At 39.3% G+C, this 25,241-nt stretch overlaps 2 protein-coding genes across 3 annotated transcripts in view; one reads left to right on the top strand and one right to left on the bottom strand.

Annotated features, from left to right (window-relative positions):
* The first annotated feature begins 155 nt into the window (after nt 1-155).
* LOC137127089 (leucine-rich repeat-containing protein 3-like) lies at nt 156-6,825 on the top strand. The gene is made up of 2 exons (XM_067503528.1): nt 156-410; nt 2,344-6,825. The coding sequence occupies exon 2, from the start codon at nt 2,409-2,411 to the stop codon at nt 3,264-3,266; it is 858 nt and encodes a 285-aa protein (XP_067359629.1). The 5' UTR covers nt 156-410; nt 2,344-2,408; the 3' UTR covers nt 3,267-6,825.
* Nucleotides 6,826-7,531: 706 nt separating this feature from the next.
* col2a1b (collagen, type II, alpha 1b) overlaps nt 7,532-25,241 on the bottom strand; it is a 40,455-nt gene continuing 22,745 nt past the window's right edge. For both annotated transcript variants that reach the window (XM_067503523.1, XM_067503525.1), the window contains 30 exons: nt 24,883-24,981; nt 23,720-23,773; nt 22,910-23,008; nt 22,782-22,835; nt 22,281-22,334; nt 21,658-21,711; nt 21,356-21,409; nt 21,097-21,141; nt 20,910-21,008; nt 19,090-19,197; nt 18,919-18,972; nt 18,626-18,679; nt 18,401-18,454; nt 18,038-18,091; nt 17,091-17,198; nt 16,910-16,963; nt 16,776-16,829; nt 15,968-16,129; nt 14,783-14,890; nt 12,900-13,007; nt 12,551-12,604; nt 11,679-11,786; nt 10,936-10,989; nt 10,674-10,781; nt 10,471-10,524; nt 10,247-10,354; nt 9,507-9,795; nt 9,032-9,219; nt 8,587-8,829; nt 7,532-8,385 (listed from right to left, as the gene is read on the bottom strand). In XM_067503523.1, the coding sequence (XP_067359624.1) occupies nt 8,239-8,385; nt 8,587-8,829; nt 9,032-9,219; nt 9,507-9,795; nt 10,247-10,354; nt 10,471-10,524; nt 10,674-10,781; nt 10,936-10,989; nt 11,679-11,786; nt 12,551-12,604; nt 12,900-13,007; nt 14,783-14,890; nt 15,968-16,129; nt 16,776-16,829; nt 16,910-16,963; nt 17,091-17,198; nt 18,038-18,091; nt 18,401-18,454; nt 18,626-18,679; nt 18,919-18,972; nt 19,090-19,197; nt 20,910-21,008; nt 21,097-21,141; nt 21,356-21,409; nt 21,658-21,711; nt 22,281-22,334; nt 22,782-22,835; nt 22,910-23,008; nt 23,720-23,773; nt 24,883-24,981 (2,883 nt within the window). In that variant the 3' untranslated portion in view covers nt 7,532-8,238. The remainder of the gene's footprint in view (nt 8,386-8,586; nt 8,830-9,031; nt 9,220-9,506; nt 9,796-10,246; nt 10,355-10,470; nt 10,525-10,673; nt 10,782-10,935; nt 10,990-11,678; nt 11,787-12,550; nt 12,605-12,899; nt 13,008-14,782; nt 14,891-15,967; nt 16,130-16,775; nt 16,830-16,909; nt 16,964-17,090; nt 17,199-18,037; nt 18,092-18,400; nt 18,455-18,625; nt 18,680-18,918; nt 18,973-19,089; nt 19,198-20,909; nt 21,009-21,096; nt 21,142-21,355; nt 21,410-21,657; nt 21,712-22,280; nt 22,335-22,781; nt 22,836-22,909; nt 23,009-23,719; nt 23,774-24,882; nt 24,982-25,241) is intronic.

The raw sequence follows: 25,241 nt of genomic DNA, 5'->3' as shown, positions 1-25,241 counted from the left end.
TATACTTTTGAATCTATTATACCTATGAGCATTGCAAGTAATATCTCATATAGGTGCGCAGTGTTTTAACACTGATGACCACTGTTCTGAGAGAGAGAGAGAGAGAGAGAGAGAGAGAGAGAGAGAGAGAGAGAGAGAGAGAGAGAGAGAGTCGACCACACATTTTTATTTTATTTTTTTTGCTGTGTCTGTCCTCTGGTGCGAAAGCCAGTGGTGAAGCTGTCTGCAGACAAACCACGGATCCACAACTGATTCTCTGCAGCTGCTGAAACAAGAAGATGATGGTGTTCAGTTTACTGTTGGAAAAACCTCGCAGAAAAACCGCAAACGGAGTCTAAAAAAAAAACACCCCAAAACACACATCTGTAACAGCCTTCTGGATCCCAAACTCCACAAGAAGCTGTTTGCAGGTGAGTTATTTTATGGATCCGTTTCTAAATGTCGATTCGGTGTTTCTGAAGTATTTGTTATGGAGGAATATGTTTTGGACTTGTCTATACGAGACCTTAACAGGGCGTACAAAAACGCGTTTAAACTTTACAATCACGATTCAAAAGTTGTGGAAACAAATAAAACCAACGCCGATTGTTTTCTTACATGAAAGTAAAACGCTGTTATCCGAGTTTTCTTCCTTCCACTTAGTCCAGCTGAGCTGTTTTACCCAGGTTAATGCGATTTACACAATGACATTTCCTCGGGAATGTTTTGACTTCAGCGCAGGTTAATCTTATAAAATAATGGCATTGCACCAGAGGTGAACTCTTGAGTCAGAAAGCAGGTAGTGTCACTGGGACATTTTCTATGTAGCCTGTCCTTTACTTGGAGACATGGGAATGACTAAAGCAAAACGGCAACCATCCGCTGTTACTCCAGTGCCAGCTGTATTTGCTCTGGGAGAGGTTTCTCCTCCTTTTTCTCTCGGTGTTCATCACTCCCCGTTTTTAGTCATGTACCTAATGATTATTTGCGTAGAGTGGGGATTTGCATGGATCCACATTCAATGTTTTATTATGAGACTGTTTTTGAATTGGGAACTAAATCTTCACCTCACGCACACAACACAGGCACATGACCACTTAATAGACCTCACAGGTCAGTCACATTAAAGCATATCATCCATATCTAGGTCACAGTGAGTGAAACCTCTAGTGTATTTCCTCTATGCAAGAGAATGGAGACAAGACAGTTTTGATTCTATGTGAATACAAGGAGAAACCAGAAAGTGCTTGACATTTAAGAGGATGGTCTTGTAATCAAATTGAAGGAGTGTGTTGTGATTTTCCTCTTGGACATCACACAGCTGTACTTTGTCTCAGCAACAGAAAAATGTTGTAAAAACACATGATTGGATTGTCTGAACAAACTGACACCATTTAAAGACCCACATAGGAAGAAAAAGAAGTCAGGCAGATGAAACTGAGCCGCTCAAAAACAGTTTACCAAATATAATGTACTCTCTAATGCTGTTCCCCACATGATGCAGAAAATAGTCAGATTGCTATTTTTTTTGTACTTTTCCCTGCTGACTTGATGAGTAGTGAGCAGACGCGAACACACCAACAACCACAGGATAATATTTTTTATTTTAATTTTTCCCTCAGCTCTGCCACTTATTGACACAGAGGGACTCAGTCGGGATTGATGTTTCTGCTGTTAATAGTGTAACAGGCAATATTGGGGCTATCGATCCCACCGCTCTCTAACCGCTATCCCAACAATACACAGTCCCCCCACCTCCGACCATGGAATATGATTAAGCAGCTACTGCATAAGTGGAAAATAGATGGATGGATAAGATGAAAATGTATTGATGATGGTGATGTGGTGCTTTTCATTCGAGTCACAGAAAGGACACAGCAGTAAAGGGGGAGTTCAGATAATTGTGTCCAATGATTTATGTGCCTTTAATACAGACATACAACCTTATTAGATCACCAGCAATCATTACTGCTGCTTAAAATGTGATTCATGAGGCAATCACTGAAGTAGCCAATTTCCTTTCAAAGTTATTAACAACAGTCCCCAATTAATGTAAATTAGTTACAGTGCAATGCAAATCATAAGTTCAGTTTTTTTTTTTTGAGCTCTTTTTGTCCTCTATTTTTGGTGCTTCTGCATAACTGTGACTTTCTCTATGTAGGAGATTTTATGTCAGATAAAGCTTAAGCTCATTTTTTGTCTGTCTCTTTCCCCACTGACCTTTTTTCTTTTCCCCCTAAACAATATAATCTCCCATGTTAGTGCCCATTTCATTTTATGTGTTATTTAAGGGGTTTGAAAAGAGAGACAGACATAGAAAGACTCATCTTTTCCACACTGACCCATTTTTCCCTCATCTGTCAGATTTTCCTGGTGTGACCGTGTATCTGATTGGGACCTGGCGTGTGTCAGAGGGCTATGGTGAGGTGATGTGCACAGGCTGGTGTGAGGAGAGATGTAACAGCATCCTTGGAGGAAGATGGGGAGGTAAAGGAGTGGTTTTTCACTTGTGGCTGTGTGTCTCCCTCTTGTGTGCGGCTCTGTGGGGCCAAGTGGCCCCGCAGTGCCCGGACAGCTGCCACTGTGCTTCGGACACAGCCACGGTACTGTGCTCTGATGCCGGGCTACAAGAAATCCCTGAGGGGATCCCACCAGAAACGGTCTCCCTCCACTTGGAACGCAATTATATACGGAACATACCAGAGAAGGCCTTCAGCAACCTGGTTTATCTGCGAGACCTGTATTTGTCCCACAATCGCATTGACTCGCTCGCTTCAGGGGCCCTGCGCCATCTGGGTCCAGAGCTGCGCCTGCTGGACCTCTCACATAACCAGCTGAGACAGGCCAGCAGAGAGGAGTTTGGTTCCACTCGTGCAAAAACCCGCCTCTACCACAACCCCTGGCACTGTGACTGTGCCCTGCAGGAGCTGATGGAGACGCTGAACCTGGAGCCAGAGACGGTGAACGGGATCATTTGTGAGAGCTCTGTGCGGGGGTTGGGCGAGGTGAGCAGGTGGGAGGACCCGGGGTCGCAGGGCGAACATGCAGGTCAACCGTTGGTCAAACTGTTAGATTCTGGGGTGAACTTCTGCAGCTTGCAGAGGAAAACCACTGATGTGGCCATGCTTGTGACCATGTTTGTGTGGTTCTTCATGGTCATTGTGTATGTGGTGTACTATGTGAGGCAAAATCAGGCTGAGGCCCGCCGGCATTTGGAGTACCTGAAGAGTTTACCCAGTCCACGGAAGACCCCTACAGAGACAGACACTCTAAGCACAGGTTTCTAAACTCTAATTTAAATGCAAGATAAACTTCTAAACGCTGTGCGTGATTTCTCTGTGCTCACTGTCTAAGATAAATACTGAAGAAATTAACCTTTTAGAATTTTTTTCTTCTTATGTTAAAGAAAAACTATTTTTTACTTATTTTACCGTGAGCACTAAGAGGCAAGAGAAGAAGCTGAAAGCCTCAAGTGCAGCAGGAGAAAAGATGAAGGGATTAAATAAGAATTTATAAAAAGAAAAACAGTCTTTGAACTTCATAACCTCTCCTTTTTAGTGTCTATTTTCTTTCCTACTCACATTTTCCTCTTACTGTACTTTTATCTTACATTAAGTTCTAATTAGGTGTCTTCAACCAGCTGACCCTAATGAACATGTGGCCATGAGCTGGAGTGTGTTTATCATGTGTAAAACAAGTGTATAAAGCTAAACGTTAGTCCTCGTTTAAATGCTTGTTTGATTTCTTTGTGTATGTGTTGAGGTGGTGTTTGTGTGCATTGTTACAGCCTTTGTTTTCACTTTGATAACACTGATTCTGCACAAATGCTATTTAAGCCTTTCCCAATACATGGCCATTAAGACAGTTGTTTCGGTGCCAGTGGGAAATCTCTGATCTAAACTCACTGTCAGGAAGCCCGTAGAGCTGAAGGTGAGCTATTCATTCTCCAAGCTGCAGCCATCACCTCTGAAATATTTGGACAGCTTAGTGCACATACAGCTGTCAATGATTGGTACAGTGGAATTACAACCAGGTTAAGAAATGGATTGTTTTTATAAATTAGATTATTATAATTAGCATTTAACATTGAGTTGGGATGCAGAAGGCTGCGGATTCGAATCCAGCCCACCAAGTAATCTTCCCTTATCTGCTTTTTATGTCCTCTCTGCACTGACTGATGTGTATGCAGTGCCTTGAAAAAGTATTCATACCCCTTGAACCTTTCCACATTTTGCCACGTTACAACATTTTTCACATTTGTTAGAGAACATTAGTCAACAAACAGCATCCCAAAGTCCAAGTAACACACCAGACAAGTCAGGGATAAAGCGTAGAGCAATTCAAAGCAGGGTTAAACTTCTCACATTGCAATGTACAATCTATCATCTGAAAGTGGAAAGCGTGTGGCACAACTACAGACTCCATCCTATATGATGTCCAAAATGGGTAGAGACTAAAAGACTTGCAGCTGTAATTGCAGCAAAAGGTGGTTTGTGGTACATTTGTGGTTGTAATGTGACAAAATGTGATATGAATATGAATACTTTTCCAAATCACTGTAAATGGTTCCATCTGGCAGTGTCTTTATAAGTTATATAATAATTTATTTTTAAAGCCACTGTTTGCTGAAAGTAAAACACAGCAATATTTATAATTTTTTTAAATCCTTTTTTTGGTCCTTAATTTTTTTGTCCGCATGATGATTTGGCACAGATTTTACACCGGATGCCCTTCCTGACGCAACCCTCGCCAATTTCTACCGGGCTTGGACCGGCACTCCAGTAATATACAGTTGAAAAATTTACTTCATTAGCAAACCATGATAAAACTGATCCTTTTACTGACATAAGTGCACTTAGTGTTTTGTGAGAAATAAACAAAAGACTGGATTAAGCTCACCCTTTTTAAATTCAACTTCGGTTCTTTTAAATCATATTTAGAGTGAACATACCAAGAAACATTCTTCTTTATAGGGGGTGAGTATTTTTCATTCTTCATGGAAACTCCATAAAGGGTCACAAATTCAAATTAAAAGGATTTTCAGAAATTATTAACTGGAAACAAAAAAGATTTTTCCTAAACCTTCCTGATGTTAAAATTTGATCCTTTCAATGAATATTCAGACAGAAAAAAGAGAGAGACACCTGGCTCCAAGAATGCCGACAAGATGGCTGACTTTTTACCTCCCTTAGAAGTTGTTGACTTTTCAAACTTTTTTAAATGTTAAGTTCCATCCTGACTTTCATCCATTCCTTAAGCCTATCTTAATGCTTAACCCTAATGACCCTAACAAGTTTGGTAGTTTGCTATTTCTGACCAGATACACCTGCTTGTAACCTGCAGACATTAGCTGCATGCCAGATTGTTTGAAGTCAGACCATTATATACTTTCAATTAAATAAGTTGAGAACCACTCATGTAAGAGGTTATTTTTAGCCATACTAGCTCACCTGTAGATCATAGTAGCTATCAATAACTAGACGACGAGCAATGTAGCATTTTTACCCATCAGGCTCAGGTACAGTTTGTGTTAAGATGCTTAAGTAAAATGGTTAGCAGTCATGGTAAACATTAAACATTAGCACGTTAGCATACTCATGATAGCATTCAGGTCAGAGCATTGTTTTGGTGCTAACTTGGCTGTAAATGCATGTGTCTTTGTGGTGGACTAAAGTGTACAGGTATAAACTTTCACGTGTTCATGATAAATTATAATTGTTCCCATTTTATCTAAAAGTTGGACTGGTGAAAGCGGAATTAAAACCTAGAATAGGTCAACTTTCTCTATACTGTAGTGTGCTAATGTGGTGTGTATTGTGCAGTAATCAACAGACAAAAACTTGATCAGGTCTGTGTTGTTCAGGATAAAGAAGGTCAGTTAATTGTAAGTCAGTTTGAACAATTGTGTACATGTAAAACCTGATTATTGATGGTAGCTGGGCTGTGGGCTGAGAAAATAAGAATAAAAAGGTGGGTTCTCTGGCTTAAACAAATATGGGTACGCTAAAGCACCGTTGATGTAATGTTATCTGAATATTTCATGAATGTTTCAAATGTTATAAATCATCTTATATGAAAGCTGCCAGAGTTCAGCTTACTCAAGGTTTTTACCATGGATAAACCCTGTTGGCTCATAGTACAGTCTGATACTGATAATGCAAAACTCAAGAACCAAGGATGTCCTCACACTGTACTTTGTGTAGGTATTTTCTTTATTTGTGATGTCTGTCTGTCCCAGTGATTTGTTTTCTCTCCTGTTTGTATGCCAATAATTATTCAAACAAGGATAAAGTCATAGATCAGGAACCAGTACATTAAATAATAAATGAACTATGAAAATCGAAAAGTGATTTCAGGAAAAACGACAACACATATATAAAAAATTAAAGAAATGTTGCTTTACTTTGTTCATAGAAATGATTCTATTATTTATTGCTACTATAGGTTGAAAATAGCAAGAAGATGAAGAGAAGTAATTGAAGTACAGAAAGACATCAGTTCATAGAAGGAGCTGATCATGCTTGTAAGTGATTCTAATCTACCATACGCTGAAGCTAAAAGAAATGATCGAAAAACTATTTTACAAAAATGGAAAATATGATATGAAATTTCAAAACCTCCTCCTTCAACATTTATTTTCTATCACCATCAAATCAGTTCAAAATGGCCCCATTCATCCATCTCTCCACTGCCTCTTCTTTAAATATGAACAGTTTCTCCCCGTGGAAATAAATCTGGACATCACCACAGGGAAATATTTTGAAAAACAAATTTCCTTGGGGAAGAGTCACAACCATTGTCCCAGATATTTCGTGGAAGATATAAATAAAAAGCAACTTCAGCCTGTTACTTGGTTTTGTCGTTTATTTCCAATTTACATTAATTAAAATGTAACAAAACAAGTTATGATCATAATAATATAATTATGCTATTATTAATAAAAATATACACAACCTCACACAAATGAACCCTCTGCACTGGCTATAGAAGTGGAGCAACAAGGTTGAACACACCTTAAATCTCTGCAACTGTCTGAATGTGTACGCTGAGGCAGAGGGCATGCTCTGTGTGAGGGGTCTGATGGGAGGAAGTAGAGAGGGGTGGGGGTCAAAGGTCACAGCAAATCTGGGGGCAGCAGAATGGGCTTTTATAACCAAACATTTCAAAAATGTTGGCCATCTTATTCGCCTAACATATAGCATTTATAAACAACAATTCTGGGGGGTAAAGGCCTTGGCTTTATTTTTTTAAGTTTTTGTGTGAGGTAGCTTTAAAAACATTTTTTTTCAAACCAAATATAAAGGTTTTAAAAAAATTGTTCCAAATAAGACATTCCTTGATAGTAAAGGTCCCTTGGGGGCATGTTTGTTCATGTTAAAAGGTTGAAGCAGGAGAGGCATGGCAGGGGACATTTATCATCCTGAAATCCAAAATCCCAGGGTTAAATGATCTCTCTGAGAAACTGTATATATATGTATACACACATATACATATATATACATATATACAGGTCACTACAAATGAGTATATGGTTGTTAAAAAATACAGACTGTTTTACAACAATAGCACCATTGACTTTTATTATAATACACAGTAAAGTTTTGATACACACTGTGGTGAAAGAAATAGAACACCTGCACATTCTAGATATCTAGATTTTTGGTTTTAAAGAGATGTGTGTACTTTAGTGGATGTGACATGATAAGAAAACGGGAGGAAGTAAGAGAGAAAGTTGGTGGATAAGGTTCTTTTTTTAAATACGTGTAAGTGGGCTTTTTATTATTTAGCAACAAACTCAGTCCTATCATACCTGGGAGCCAAACCTAAACAATAAATAAATAACACCAACACATTTTCTCCCTCTAGTTCCCTGGTATGTTCCCGTAGACTCCTCAGACTTCCTCCTTCTTGTTCATGGATGTGGGGTAGGGGTAGGCAGAGGGGCTAGTCGTTCACCCAGGATGAAGGGGGGGGCTTTTAGGGAATGCTTTTTGTCTACAACAGAGGTGAGTTGGCTAGAAGCAATGCTGGATGAATCACAGATGACAGTTGCTGGTGCCATTCAGTGCAGATATCCTATGGAGTTCAACTTGGAAAAAAGCACTTTTTACTTAGAAAAAAGTCCCATTTAAAAAAAGTGTCTTGATTTTTCTTTTTCTCTCTTTCTCTGCTCCTTTATCTGAAGTGTGCTCTTCTTTCATCTCATTTTTTTTTTCAAATTCTCACTTCTTGTTTCTCTTCTACTGAATCCCACGTTCTTTACAAGAAGCAGACTGGCCCGATATCAACTCCAAACTCCTGGTCTGCTCCACCAATATCCATAGGGGCAATGTCCACAATGGGCAAACGAGAGGTCTTCTGTGATTTGTATTCGATTACTGTCTTGCCCCACTGTCCCGTGTGTTTCTGTGCAGAGGGGAAATAAGGAGAAAACATGAAAGCACTTAAATTACTTACTGAATGACTGAGAACGGTTTGGGGAGTCATGGGATACAGGCAAAGGCAATCATGTATCAATTTTAACATCTTTCTTTTGTCTGTCATGATATCATATGGCACTGTAAACACAATTTACATGTATAAGACCGTAAACCTGTTCACTCTTACCGTGCAGCCGTCCTCCATCACGGTGTAGGTGAAGCGACTGTTGCCCTCTGCTCTGATCTCCACGTCGTTGGAGCCCTGCAGCAGCACGGCCTTCTTCAAGTTGCCCATTGAGGCGTCCATGTAGGCCACGCTGTTCTTACAGTGGTAAGTGAGGTTTTGAGAAGCCTCAGTTGACAGTAGTCTCAGGAAAGTCATCTGAATGGCAGCGGTGTTGGGTGCCAGGCTGTCATCCCCATAGCTGAACTGCATGAGGGCACAAGTAAAAAAGAGGAAGTTAGGATAACAGTTTATACAGCTGTTCATATCGCTTTTGCATGTTTTTTTTAAAGAAAACAGTGAGCCCTAGGCTTAAACCATTACCATAAAATGCTAATGTCAAGGGAGGGGGGGGCATGTTTCAGCTCAAATGATTGCAAAGAAAACTGAAAACTGTGATGGAACTCACATGGAATCCTCCGCTCATTGTCTCTCCGAACCAGATGTGTTTGCGGTCATTGCTCTTGCTGGACCACCAGTTCTTGCGTGGAATGCTGGAAGGTTTGGGGTAGACACAGGACTCCCCTGTCTCCATGTTGCAGAAGACCTTGATTGCATCAATGGTGCATCCCTGATTGGGATCGATCCAGTACTCTCCTACAGGAAGACAGAGATCAGCCACCAGGATGAGATCGTTATCTTAAGTTATACCACATCTTTGGTTGCAAAAATACTGTTCAATTTTTTATGTTAAAACATATTTGTAAATTGGTATCACAAAAACAAGCTGAATCAGCAACTTCAAGAAAAGACAACACAATCTATATCTACCCTAAAAGCTGACCTAATCAAACCTGCTGTCAGCATAAAATGTCAGATACCTAACGTGTGTCTACTTCATCATCTTAGCCCAATTTAACCAAATTTTCCTCTGTGTCACTCACCGCTCTTCCAGTCAGGATGGCAGAGTTTTAGGTCTCTGCAGGTGCGAGCAGGGTTCTTCTTGGATCCCTCAGGGCTGCGGATGTTCTCAATCTGGTTGTTGAGTGATTTGAGTGTAGCGTCAACCTCAGCATCGTGCTGACGGAGGTTTCCAGAAGCTTGGTCGGCCCTCATGTACCTGAGAGGATCTGAGGACTTATCCGTCTGAGCCACACCAGCGAAGGCAGACATGTCAATGCCAGGCCCAGGTGGACCAGGAGCACCAGGGGGTCCAGGGTTTCCGGGGGGACCCTGAGAGAAAAAGAATGTAAAGAAAGATGGAAAAAATATACATGGATGAATTATTTTAAGCAGTATTTACAGTTTATTCTCATTGCTTGCAACAAGTGTCACATTTAAATATTTTAAGATTACTGCTTTACTTGCTAATATCAGCTGCTATACAGTTTTTTAAATATGTGACAAAAGAAATATTCGAGTTATTCTGAGTTCATTAAATCTCCAGCAGCGCAATGTAGCCCTGTAATTCACAATGTTATAATGTGGTGTTTTGCACAGTCAGAGTTTTTATACTTCAGGACTTATCAAAATTGATCTTTTCCAATTCTGGAGATATGTCTGGCCATGTCCATGCATCATATGCATTATGTTTACTTGCACAATGTATGTTTGTAAATGCACACATACACATATACACACACTTTTTATTATTAAATTCATATGACTCATGGTAGATACTGACAGCGGGACCAGTCTCTCCGGATCGACCACGAGGACCAGGGGGTCCAATGGGGCCTGGCAGACCATTTGCACCATCCTTTCCAGCAGGGCCAACAGGTCCAGGTGGTCCCTATGTGTATAGATGCCAAAACATGTGTGACGCTAAGCTCGAAAGATTCTACATGCAAAGAAAATTCAAAGTGAATTATCTTACAATTAATTATTTTTAGTAGTTTATGCACTCACTCTTTGTCCAGAAGGTCCAGCAGGTCCAGTAGCACCCTGGTCTCCAGCTTGACCCTGGAACACATGATAATTACATTAAGACAGACTTTCAAATATTAGCAGCGGTCAGGAGGATAAGAAAGAAACTGTAGCTATAACATGACTGTCTCAAAGGTTTTGATGCATTTAAATTTACAATAATAATAAAAAGTCTGAATGCTTACCGGAGGTCCAGGCAGACCCTGCAGACCAGTGAAGCCTCTGTGACCCTTCTGTCCTCTCTCACCTGCCTCTCCAGCCTCACCCTTGTCACCACGGGGTCCTTGGGGTCCCTGAGAACAAGTGGACAACGTTCTATTTTTTCTTTATTTTCCTTGGGAAAGGGTTTTGTAATTTCACTCTAGTAACTGATTACAATTCTGTGATTGCATCGACTTGTGCAGGCCATAAGTAAGTCAAAGCTTTCATGTTCATATGGGTACATACGGGCATTCCTCTGGCACCAGCAGGTCCTGAAGGTCCAGCGGGTCCTTGTGCACCCTGAAAAACAAAAAAGAAGGTGGTGCTGTTACAATTAATTATTACTGTTAATACAGTGCAGTATTTTGAACTAATTGTATTGACTAATTATCATGGTACTTTTTAATATTGTCTTTAATGTGATACAACTATTCTATTTAGGTGTAGGTTATTGCCAACATTATTGCTAACAAAATGATTGCTAGCATTTTGCTCTCACCCAGTAACCTACAAATCAGTGTGTATACATACTGTATGCCTATCATCTACTTTATGTGTTGTGCCCTTTTAATAGATAGTGAGGAGCTTGTTACAGTACAATCCCAGGAGGATAATTATAGTATCACAACTTGTAAAGATAAAAATGCAATATCACTAAAGCACTCTGATAACCCATATGGTCAAATATATTATCACGCCAAAGACAGCTGTGCACTAAGGTGCATTTGAAGATTAACTAGAATAAATGCCATAAAAAGGATCAAAATCACAGAGTTTATTACATTTACTCAAAGATGGGACACTTGAGACATCCTCCACTGTAATTATGTGCCAGACAGCATACTGATTTTCAGCAGGTGTATAATCAACCTCGTCCTAATCCTGTCTCTTCTTTCCTCACATAAAGGTTGTATAGGTATATCCTATGATATTAAGAAAAGTACATCACATTCTTAGACAGTTTCAGTGGTGATGGTGTTACTACTCACATGCTCTCCTCTGTCTCCTTGTTTGCCAGTGGGACCAACTGGGCCAGGAGCACCTGGAGCACCAGGGGCACCAGGGGCACCAGCAGGACCGGTGTTACCGCGATCACCCTGCAGCACAGAGAACCCAACAATCACAAAAGGGAAGTGATGAACACAGGATCATCTACCTTTAATTTATGCTGCATGTAAAAATACCCAGATGTAAGGTGTCCAGAAAGAAAAAACAGGAATGTCCTATATTCACAGCACATGTGCTGACATGTGTTTTATACCACAAATAAAGAATAACAAATACCTGGTCAATTATTTATGGAAACAGACTAAGCACAATATTATTCAAAGATGTGCTAAAAGGTATTTTGTTTTAAGCAATTTACTAATTTTAGCAGGCAGTTTTCAAACAGTCCTAGCAATCGTGCCCCAGTCAATAAAATACCATTCAATGGTGCCAGTTAAAGGCACCATTGCTGAAGTAAAACATCAAGTAGAAAACTTTTTGAATCACAGGATGTTGGACAGTCAGGAACCAATAGCAATAACCAATTTGCTCACATCACAAAGGAAATTAAACTTTCAACATGAGAAAATTCACAATCTGACAATTTGTTAAATTTTGCAATTTAATATTTTTATTCAAAGCCACTTATAACTGAACATATACACATCAGGAGCAACCTAGTGCTCAGTGTCTTGGACACTTTGACAAGTGGACCGGAGAAGACGGGGCTCAAACCATCAACCATGTGATTAGTGGAAAACCTGCTCTAACTCCTGTGCCACAGTAACCTCTGGTTCATTACTTTGTGACTGCAGCACCATTTTACAACACAAAGTACTTAACCTAGTGTATTTTATGTAGCAAGATTTCTCACCTTGATTCCAGCAGCACCATCTCTACCAGGAGGTCCATCAGATCCAGGGTTGCCCTGTTGGATGGAGGAACAATATTAAGTGTTAATAGCTTCCACCTCCACCAAGCCAGATGTCCTATTGAATACACATCAGCTGCATAATGAACCCTGCTCCAACAAAACCCATTCAAAAGCTGGTGTAAACACAATGCAAATGCATACATGATGCAACCCCAGTGCATTTGAATGGGCTTGGCCTTCAAAACTCTGCTGCTTAAATCACGAGACACTGTCATTTAAGAGCCATTGGGTTAAATACAGCACGGCACATGTGAGTCCATGTACACACTCATGTTGGCCATTCTCTGACCTCTCTGCCAGGCTCTCCTGCAGGTCCAGTCATACCAGGAGGTCCAACAGGTCCAGGGGGTCCACGATCTCCAGGCCCACCAGAACCTCCCTGTTTTCCAGGCTCACCCTGAGAGGGGGGGACAAAGTATTATTGTTACATTTGTAACTAAATGCATTCAATAATAAGACTTAAAAAGCATGAATTAACATGAATATAGATATTATGAAATGACATTCAAGTGAGCACAGTTAAAAAAATCCCTATTGATATAGACTTTAGGTAATCCATATGGCTGATAATGATCTCCAATAGATACAATATCCAGGTAATAACAAACCCCACATGGCTATAAGGATGTTTACTATGGTCTGACAAACAGAACAGTTTAAAAATCTAATTGTATAGAGCCTTTCTGGTATTTTCCATAAGGCACTCACTAATCTTTTTTTTGACACAGAGCATATAAATTGCTAATTTGTCCAGGATCAAGCCCCCCCCTCCCCAGCGATACAGTGCCGGTCCAAGCCCGGTAGAAATTGGGGAGGGTTGCGTCAGGAAGGGCATCCGGCGTAAAAACTGTGCCAAAATCAACATGCGGACAATGATCCGCTGTGGCGACCCCGAACTCACGGGATAAAGCCGAATGGAGAGTAGTAGTCCAGGATCAAGCCAGATGCCCATTCAGTGACCATTAAACCACTGCCCAGTTTACCTTTTCTGAAAAATGAATTCAGTTTTACTTGTGTCTGAATGAAAAGAATTAAATTTAGGATGAAAGGCATGGCACGATGTATTACCTCAATTGGTATAAGAAATACCAAACTGATCACCTGCTGACTTCAAAAGGACCATGCAGAAATCTACAGTGTCACAGAAACTGTATTTACAATTTCTGTGACACTGTTTCTGAGCAATTTCACTTCTGCATTTTTTTCTTTTCCGGGCATATTTGGCATCATCACTGCTTTTTGGCAGTGTTCTTGCACACAAATCAATAATTTATAGTAAGGACATGTCCACTGAGATGTTATAAGTAGGGGACATAGGACATATTAAATAATGTGGGACGTAGGCAGTGGGAGCCATCTTGTCACATGTGATACTGTACATCAGATGGAATTAGTTCACCAGGAGGAAAGGCTCATGTGAGATGTGATTTGACTGTGATCCAATTAGGACACAGCAGAATGGCAGTCCAGAGCCTGTCTGTGGGTTTTCTCCATTGGTTTGTACTGATTGACCTAAGCAGGTGTTGTGCTCCTGAGGCAAATTTCGAAAATGGTAAAAAATTGGTAACAGCCTATTTCATGCCACATTTTGTGCCACATGCAGCAATTAAGGAAAAACCTCAGGCTGGCAGCTAAAGGTAGTAATAGTAATCAGCACTAATCCTCCATTTAACCCCTAAATCCCTAAATTGCATTAAGACTAATAGTATGAGTAAAATTTATTTTGATGTAAATCACTTCTCAGTAAGGCAAGCTAGTAGGAAAAAAATCACAACATAAGTTCTTCAAGCTTTCAAGCTTTTCTTGTCTGACTGACAACAAAATTCAGATGATCAATTTACAATCACATTAGGCAAAGTATAGTTGAAACCTTGTCTGACATGTTTGCTAAAAACATAATTTAAGCCAATATTGGTTCTCAGAATAGTTGCCAGTTATTCTTTTTCTGCATCTTGCCTGAGAATATAGCAGCAGTTGGATGGATGGAGGGTGTTTGGATGATTGAATGACATTATTCATTTCAGCTCTTTTATTCTGAATTGAATTTGATGAATTTTTTTTACAGGTTTTTTATTTATAGATCACATAACTAATATATTTTAAAAATCATTTCTAGGTGTAGCACTGCTTTGTAGACTGACTACTGGGTAAGATTAACAATGTGTTACTTACAGAGGGTCCAGGCAGACCAGGGAAACCTCTCTCACCCCGCTGTCCAGGCAGACCTACAATACCGCGCTGACCACCCAAACCCTGAGGACCTGAAGGACCTGGGGGACCCTAAGAGGAAAGAATAAGTGTGGTAAGTTTATCAACAGTCAAAAAATAGTAGTTATTTAAACATTTGGACTATAGGCTTTTAATTACAGAAATGTTACACAACTATGTAGTTAGTGATACTAGAGTACAGGCTGATTCTGATATTGGTATTAAAGGGTGTAGGAAATCAACAACAACCCTGTATATATTTAAATAGTCCAAAAGTACAAAAAAAATGATTTCTAAAAAGGTGGTTACCACCAGCACCTATAAAACTCATTATTTAGTTATATCTACAGTAGTTGGTCTAATTTGTGTGTGCAAACCATGTTTATTTGTTGTTAAAATGTAATTTTGGTTGGAGTTATGTCTGGGACTATTTCTTTGCTGGGAACACTGACTCCAAGTAACTAATCTTATTTTGTTATTGGGTCCTGTTCTTTCCCCCAATTTCTTTGGTTTTTGTCACATTTCTGTACGTTTGATTTATAGCTTCTGTCATTTTATTAACCTCACCATCAAACCTCTCTGATCTACTTCATCAGCACCACCAAAGCCCACACTTTTATGTCCTTTAGCTCAACAGTGAGACCCGTGTTCATAGTATACATCTCCTTCAAACTGACATGTGAGACATGGCATTCAGATCAAAGCCTAATGGTTCCATACTGTATATGTAATCTGCAAGTGGGGAAGGACTTTTAGCCCAGCAGTTCTGTTCATGACTGTACAATCATGTGTGACATGTCATTATTTTGACAGGAACTGTCGTTGGATGTTGGATGTGTTTGTGTGATGCTGGATACATGCAAGGTAAAAGCCTGGGGTCCTGTCATCAGTCTGCCCCTGTGCTGTCAAATGTCTTGATCTGCTATTACAGTGATGGACACTTTTTATTAATGGTGAGTGTGCTTGGCTCCTGTCCGTTACTGACGTAATTGCTTCTCTGGGCTGACATGGCCACGTAAAAGTTAACGGAAATGTATTAAACAAACACAGTTACCTGTCATACAGAGTGTGACTAACAATGTGTGCATATGGGTGCTAGGCATTTTGAGGCTTGTATTGACAAATATTATTCAAAAAAGACAAACTTACAGGGGGGCCATCCTCTCCAGGATCTCCCTTCTCTCCAGAAGCCCCAGCAGGGCCTCGGAGACCAGCGTCACCCTGTCTGCCCGGGGGTCCACCATCTCCCCTCACACCTTTGGGTCCATCTTTACCAGGAGGACCGGCAGGACCAGCAGGGCCAGGATTACCCTGAGAAATGCATTAAAGCCAACTTAAATTTATTCCTTACAATAAATGTCAATTCTATGGTGTAAAAGAACACATCATATCTATAGAACATGTTCCAATTATTTCAACATTATTTTCTATATCTTTAAATAGCTTTCACATATCTCTTGCGCGACTGGAGCTTTTCTCACAATATGCTGCACTTCCTTTTAGCAAAAACCTGAAAACTCCTCCTGTGTCAGACGTGCTGTTTTGGTCGTGTGTAGGTGCAGAAACAACAAGTGTAAGTGCTTTATTGGAGATAATTAAAAAGGCTTCCCGGGTGACAATAAATCTGGTGGCATTGACAACATTCCTGTATCTGTTTTGCTGCACCTGGTTCCTTCTGGCAAATATAAATCTGTCCCTTTTTTGGCTGTTCACTCCCATAAATGGTTCTACAATCCCCATAATGAATCTTAAAAATGAAATCTAAAAATGTATGTATTTTAGCGTCAGTATTGTGTATATTAATGGTGCAAGTTGGGGAAATTATATTTAAAACTATATATGGGTAAAATAAATCTACATCAACTTTATATATCAAGTTTTAGCAGCTGCACAAGTTTATGTGACATACAGTATACATGTAAACTCAATGCTCTTGGGTTTAGGACACTGAACATACATTAGGACCAGGGGGCCCAACTCGCCCAGCAGCTCCAGGGAAACCAGTGGCACCCTGAAACAGAAATAAGAATTTAAACAAGTTGTCTAACTAAAAGACAGAATTAAAGCAACCTGACATTTTAAAAGACTTACAGGAGGTCCCTGAGCACCACGAGCACCTTTAGGTCCAAAAACACCTGTGGGACCCTAGAACAGAAAACAGACTGTAATTACTGGCTGACAATTAACAAGAAGCTTCAAAGGTTTAGTGTAGATTGGTTAAATTATGTAATAAAAAAGGCCACAGTGTAAAAAGGCCCAGATTAACACCCACTGCTGGTCCAGGGGCACCAGATGGTCCTTGAGGTCCAGGGGCACCAGCATCTCCCTTCTGTCCAGATTCTCCCTGCTCTCCCTTGATTCCAGGCTGACCATCAGCGCCCTGGAAGAAACATAAACAGATGTATGTTGTACTGTGCAGTACATACTGTATGCTTTCTCTGCCTGCATAGCAGAATGTCTGCCTTACAAATTAGACAATTTGACCATTCAGAAAGGGTTTAGAGAAAAGACACTGTGTGCATTCATCCATCACTTTTGGATATTGAGTTCCATTAGATTAATAATCAGGACATCTCTTCCTGTGCTGCTTTGCTTTTGACCATTCTTAGGGGAATGTATATACAAATGTATGCTTTAAATTTCTGTGAAATCAGTGACCCAAAGGAGCTAAGACACATAGGCACTAAACTTAACAAATTTACATTAACGATTTCACTCTGATGCAGCCATAATTGGTGTGCTACATGCTTGACTATGTTTGCAAACTTTGGATATTGCCAGTTCACTGACTTTATAACCGTTCTCTACAAGTGCTACTGCAGCACTACATTTTATTTAATCATCACCCGTGGCCACAGTGGCTGCTGTTACAAAGACTCCTTTTAAATTGCTACAGAAAGTACAGAAGGAATATGTTTTCCTTTGATGAATGTTTCTTTCTACTTCATTCTAAAAATGTGAAATGTGTAAATGTGAGCTGCTGAAGTTTTGTATAACATTTATATCTGTTTTCAGTATGTGTGGCGAGATGCTGTGATCTTACAGTCTGTGAATCAAAAATATTTACATAAATATTTGTGTCAGGAAATTACATAATGTGCTTACCGCTTGGCACATGATAGCGTCAGTCTGAACTACTCATGTCAAAAACTGTAGTCATGTTCTTCAGATTTTAGCAGCTCTAAGAACTTGAAAGTGTTATTTTTTGCTTTTACTTACAGGGGGTCCAGCAAATCCAGCAGGCCCAGGAGGTCCAGTCTCACCCCTGTCACCCTGAAAGACAAAGAACAGAATTGGCTAATATATTCAAGAATAAAGGCCCTTTAAACAATAGTTTAAACAAACCGTTCACCTGTTTTAATACTGTGACCTCTAGTCTGTCGCAAGACTAATTTTACTAATTTTTGGACATCTCAAAAAATCTAACAATTTTAAAGTAAGATGTTGGAAGATGGCAAGGTCAGTCCCTTATCTTCCTGGGTCTTTTGTATCACAAAACACTGTACATGCATGAAGTTCATAAGATAATGGGATTCCAAATTTAGAATGATTTAGTGATACTGGTTAAACTGTGACACTTACAGGAGCACCACGGGCACCAGGAGCTCCAGAAGGCCCGGCAGGACCAGATTCACCCTACAAGAACATCAGTGTCAGCAACACTCATCAAGCTATAAAGAGTGGGTGCAGATACAGTCATACAGGGACAGTTGTGGCCTTCGTGCTTTGAACATCAAAAAAAATAGACATGCAAAAAACTGTTTATATTACAATAGACATATTAAATAAAAAAGCTGCCAAACTGACCTTCTCACCATTAGGGCCACCAGGACCAGGAGGACCAATAGGACCAGTAAGACCCTGTGACAGGAAGAAAAGAAATCATAGATCATAGATCATAGACACTTTTTAGACACAAATTAATTGAGAATTAGTATTTTGTTTTAAAATCGTCTCTGAAAAATAAAATCATCTTTATAAAATTGAAGCTTATGGATTTATAGCTTTAAACATTTGTGAGGCAATAAATAACAGTTCTGTGGATATCCAACTCTGATTTTTTTTGCTGATGAAAAATAAAATAGGTGTCAATCACTCACTCTGGCACCATCTTTGCCAGGAGCACCTTCAGGTCCTTTCTCACCAGTGTCACCCTATTGAAAAAAAAAGTGACTGGCATTTATACTGTAGGCAAAAAAACTACAATCAAATAGAGGAAATTGTACATATTCAACATATTGTGTTATTAGCCTATTCCCATCATAACTTACTCTGTCTCCTTTGGGTCCAGGAATGCCAGCACCCCCTCTCTCTCCAGGCATACCTTGCAGGCCAGGGGGTCCCTGAGCTCCTGCAGTACCAGCAGGTCCAATAGCTCCCTATTATAAAGTCAACGTTAAAAGAGATGGGTTAGTGCAATGACTGTGGGTTGACAAACAAACACAGATAGTAAGCGTCTGTCATACTGTATGTTTCCTGATGCAGTCAATGTTTTGGGTTTAAAACAAGACCTTTTGTGAGTAGACTTGGCTGTGACATTTCAAATTGCTCATGTAAAAAAATTGTTCCTTTATATAAGAGTCAGAAACACAAAAAATCTTGTTGTTACATAGTAAGAAGTAATCAACAAAACAGACCCACACTCATCTTTGTCTCAACATGCTAAGATTCAAGGTTCACAAATTGAGTGAAAAAAAGAACAATCAAAAGACCTTAAAGCTCAGAAACACAGCTCAATTCAGTAATATTCACCTAACACAAGTTGTTCACTTCCTGGATAAAAAAACACAAAACTTTTTGCCAACTTTTTGACCAAGTCTAATTAGAGGAGAAAAAAAGTCTGACACTTTTGAAGGTGGACCAACCTTTATTACAGCATTTAGTCACACAAAATTCTGTATTTAACATCTAAAAGCCAAAGAAAAGAAAACAATTAGCTTTAGCTTTTTTAAGTCTACCAGGATCTCTCCTGGCCAGATGTTGTCAGGCTTATCAGCAGGACTTTCCGTCACAGCCACACACTGGAGATCAGACACACATACTCCAACCTGTCTATCTCCTGTCGTCACGTTTTAACCACAGGGCTCACACAGCCTCCATTTTAGCTGGGAAAATGTTAAAACTACATTATACCTAAATGGGGCTGGTGCACAATAAGTACTGTGCAACCAATCATCCAGCATCATTCTCTCCAAAACCTGTCTGTTCATTGCTGCTCTATTTCTCATATAATCCTCATCATCTCTATCCTCTCCTGTCAGACCTTAAGGAAAGAAAAAAACCTATGAAGCAGGATTAAAATATGACCAGATAACAAACCAAAAGTGAGGGATTGAGGACGTTTTGAACTCCTTTACTTACAGTGCAGTTGTGAGTCGTGCAGTTGTGACAGTAGCTAATAAACCGTGACTGTGTAGTTTGACTGGAAATACACTGAGGTACCAGATGTTTAGAAATACACAGTAACTAGTGTAATGCTTTTACATTTTTTATGTTTTTAAAGTGTTGTATTGTAATATTTATTTTATTATTATAAGTATTTATATGCAGGCAAGAATCATAACTCATTCAGATCTTTTCAAATATGAAAATACAGGGTGTCCTGCAGTGGTAAATAAGGGATGACTGTTGCTAAAGGAGGTAATGCTGTCGTCCATCAATCTCAGGATTTGAACAGAATTTGCGATATTGTTCCTTAGTGTGAATAAGTCCTCAAGTAGTATCCATTAATTCAAAAGGCAAAAATTAGAGAAAAGCCCAAAAGAAGAATGAATTTCTTGCTTTTTAAAGCCAATCAGGTATAAGGATCCAGAAACCTAGAAAAACACTCAATGTGAACTGAAAACTGATGTCGACAGAAATACTGAGTGTACACAGCTGAAGGCACAAACACCTGAGATAATTATTGCTTAAGCACATGCCCAGATTGTAATGACATGTGTCTTCTGCTGCATGTGATAGGAATAAGTCAGTAATCTGGCACAAATCCTGCAGCATAATATTTGCCAGTGGTGTGTGTACACCTCAAGTAATATGCGTAATATTTAGATAATCTGCCTTTTTCCAGGTTTAGACCAAATGTTGAATTTACCTTTGGTCCATCAGTTCCAGGGGTTCCAGGCAGACCTCTAGGTCCTTGCAGACCCTGAGAGCCAGCTGGTCCTCTCTCTCCAGGAAAACCACGCTCTCCCTGAACAGTAACACAGCAAAAATCAGTGTGCATGTCTGACAATCTCTGACCAAAGAGAAGTAAAGTTGAATGATGTTTGTCATCTTACCCGGGGTCCAGTAGCACCAGCAGCACCAGCCTCCCCAGGAACACCCTTACAGGAGAAAAGGTTTTACATAAGAAAAAAGACATGCAAGATCAGTATAAAACAAGTGATTACTACAACTACTAACGTAGATTGGCTTACAACCAAAACTCAACACAAAATTATTATTGAGAGCCACATTTTCACATGATGAATTACATATCAAAATAAAAATGACATTATATCTTTTTTTGATTATATGATATTAAAAGAGTCCACCAACCTGGTCTCCAGGCTTGCCTCCCTCACCAGGAGGGCCAGGAGGTCCAGGCAGACCCTTTGAAGATGAGAAAAAATAAAGATTCATAAAAATGCTAAAACAGAAATGAGCAAAAAGCATCGGAATTCATGTACAGCAATATTTACAATATGTTAGTTATCATGATATTTATGCAGCAAGAAATAAAGTTGATTCTAAAAAGTTATATTACAAGTTGTGTTACAGTTATAATAAACATTTGTGAAACAGTGTCCTTCATACATAAACTTTATAATCAAATATGAAGTTAAAACAGAAAGACTCACCTGGAAGCCTGAGGGACCAGGTTGTCCTTGCTCTCCTCTCTCTCCAGCAGGGCCCTACATAGATAATCAATAAGTTAATAATTACAGTCAATTTTGTGATTGTGTTTTTGATATGACCTTCCAGGGAGACTGCGTGTCAAAATTTGCTCTAAGCTAACTCCAGTGCAATGCATCAAACTGAAATATTTATGTTTAATATTGCAGATGGTCCCTTTTTAAATATAATTGTAATACATTTAAAGAAAACATATTTTCTACCATTAACTAAATGTCAGCAATTTCTTATCACTGAGTGATTTAGATTGTTAAGAGGAACTGGGAAATAATTTTATTGGAATTAAGTTTTAACAGATAAGGGTTTCTCAGATCAGATGAAATGTTTTCTTTCTAGTGTACAGACACACAAACTTCAAAATAAGCTGAAAGTCTGTGAGTCCATGATGTCATCTTACAATGTCCAGACATTTATGCCAAGGACCTTTTTCCCCAGACAGAGCTATCACTGAGGCAGTCTGGAAAATGGAGATACCAAAGGTTGCATCCAAGTTCAGGCTGAGAAAAGGGAAAGATAAAATCAGTGTTGAAGCTATATGGAGTGGGATGAGGAAGATAGCTATACGTACAGCAGGGCCAGGGGGTCCAGCACTGCCGGTTTCTCCATCTTTGCCAGGCAGACCCTGAGGATATGAAGGAAGAGTGAGAGGAAGGAAGAACGAGAGTGGGGCAACCAATAGATAAATATCAACAGTTAAGATGAAGGTGATGCTATTAACTCGATGGACATCTGAAAGCTTTAAGGGAGCTTTTCAAAATGCTTCTGATGTGGAAGCTGAACTACAGGAATAACAGTGGATCAATGTTGTGAGTCACAGTAGACAGAATACACAACTCACAACTCCCTCCATAGTTGAACAAAAAGGAAAATTGAATCTGTTTAATAAATCAGATCCTTAAAAACAAAGCACAGTGCTTAGGGTATAGTGCTTTCTATTATTTATTAAGGATCTGCAATGTTACATACTCAATACCTTAATATTTTAATAAATATTTATATTTTGAAGTGAAATATTGAGCTACTGGCAAAACAAAACATTTAACAAAATGCTAAAGGTGAATTAACTCACCCTCAGACCAGGGGCTCCAGCCAGTCCTTTCTCACCAGACTTGCCAGGCTCACCCTAGAGAGAAGACACATTTAACTATGTTACGCCTTCACATTCTCTCACACAAAAATGCTTATACAAATACTTACAGTTGCTCCCTTGGGTCCAGGGAATCCCATGACACCAGGCTGCCCACGGGCTCCCTGTGGTCCAGGAGGTCCTGGACGTCCATCCTCACCAGGAGCTCCCTAGTTACATTCACAAATTATAATTACTGACCAGTATTCTTCAATTAGAGAATCGGGTCAAGATACAGTAAGTGCTAACATGTCATGATAACAATTGTGAGTCCAAGCAGCTGTAAAAGAAACATGTCTAATAATTTAGGGTTTCCAGGGACAAGCAATAGAATCTGGGAATATGGAAAGGAGAACAGTAATTGCTTAGAAACTTTGGTCAGGAGCGTAAGTTTGGACAGGGGTCTAACAGAAAAATGTCCAGCAAGCCGTGAGAATATGCAACAATCAAATTGTTGAAAAGTTTATTGCATAAACTAGGAAAGCAAGGAGCAGATCAAAAAATGCCCCAACAAAAATTTATCTGTGCAATGCCAGGGCCACAGTTTGTCAGTCAAAAAAAAAAAAAAAAAACAACCTTAATTAGTAGTTAGTTTAAAAGGCCAACCATATGAATCTACAAGAGGAGCTAATTCACTGAAATTAATTCCACTTATGATGCTTACAGTGTAGACTCTGAACGTAAACACTGTTTTAAAGGACCAGAAACAAGTACCTACACTTAAGGATTAAGCATTATCATAAAAAAACAGAAGCCTGCTGTTCAAACTTAGCTCTGAATTCCTGTCCAAGTTAAAGCAATGATCATGTATGACAATGTGTGGTAATCACTTCAACAGCTATGTGTCATATTACTCATACACCATGAAAAAACTGACTTACAGAAGGTCCAACTTTGCCTTGAGGACCAGCGTCTCCAGGGCGTCCGGTCAAGCCCTGCCAAAGAACAGAAACACAGTCTATGGTTAAACAACTACTGATAAAAAGACTGAGAACTGAAACCTGGATGAGAAAACATTGAGTTTAGAGATTTAAATACTTTAAACATCAAAGTTTGTTTACAGGCTTTGCGGAGGACAACTGCATACCTGAAAATGTTGTTTTTTAGGCTCAGGAAGGAGCCGCAGGGAATCTGATAAATTGCCTTAAGAGGTGTAATTTAAGGGCAGTGAAAATCTGTGGAGGGTAGAGTTAGAAAGAACTGAGCTTGCCAGACCACTGTTGGCCACTTCCCATCTCTGCTTGAGGCTACTAACACACCTGAATCTAAGACCAAACTGTAGATGGTTGAGTTGCATTATGGGTAACATACTGTAGGTGATACATTTTGACCAGGAAAACATTAAAGATTAAAATATGATATTTATGGTTGCGCTGCATAAATATTAAACCTTTTTTAAACTATTCATTGTGAGTCTGATATTACAGAAAGGAAAATATTAATCAGTAGAATACTGTGCTGTAGACTAGTGCCGCAAGTGTTTTTAAAGCAGGTAGAGTTTATTACATTTATAAAATATAAAAAAATTGCTCTGAAGGATATATAATGTACAGTAATATTCAGTATTTTTTTCTCCAATTTATCCATATGTGTAATTAAAACTGATGATGTCTCAGTATTTACAAATGTAATTTTTACCATGTGATTTTTAGTCTCTCTTGTGAGTCCCCTAAATTAATATTAGTGCAATCCTGAAACACTGAAGCATCTGCTTAAGATTTTTTTTTAATAAGATGAGATAAATCTATTGCTCCTTAAACTAAATTAAGCGTGAAAAGTGAAAATGGAGCACTTGGTCTTAGTGGACAAAAAAAAAACAACATTTTACACAATTTAAATAAAGCAAAAAATTAGGACTGACCCAGATCTGCAGCTAGATAATAATTTATTAATTATTATCACAAATGCATTATCTTCAGTCGGTGTGCAGTCTTTGTTAAAAATGTGTGCATTGTACTAAATTTGAACAATTTCTCTATGCTTTAACACACATTTGTGATATTTCTGCAGATCACCAGCATCCAGAGGCAGAGGAGAAACTTACCCTGGCACCAGGCAGTCCAGACTCTCCAGGACGACCAGGGTCACCATTGGCACCCTTGGGTCCACTGGCACCAGAGGGTCCACGCTCACCAGGGGCTCCCTGTGTTAAAAAGAAGAGAATAGAAAAAGAATTGGACCTGAGTCAGTCACTAAAGAAGGGACACTTCAATTCTTACACCCAGGAAGATATGAGTTTCCCTTCTAATAGTGTGAAAGAGTTTCATTGTCCTACTTGACATGAAAAGATTAAATTCTGACACATTCATTTTGACATAAATGAAACTGTCCTGGGGAAGATAATGTAAAATTAGATGTTGGTTTTGGTGATATATGACATGGAGGTCACTGGTACATGACGGG

The sequence above is a fragment of the Channa argus genome, chromosome 5 (genome assembly GCF_033026475.1).
Source record: "Channa argus isolate prfri chromosome 5, Channa argus male v1.0, whole genome shotgun sequence".
NCBI lineage: Eukaryota > Metazoa > Chordata > Actinopteri > Anabantiformes > Channidae > Channa > Channa argus.
This window is presented reverse-complemented; position numbering and strand designations above follow the sequence as displayed.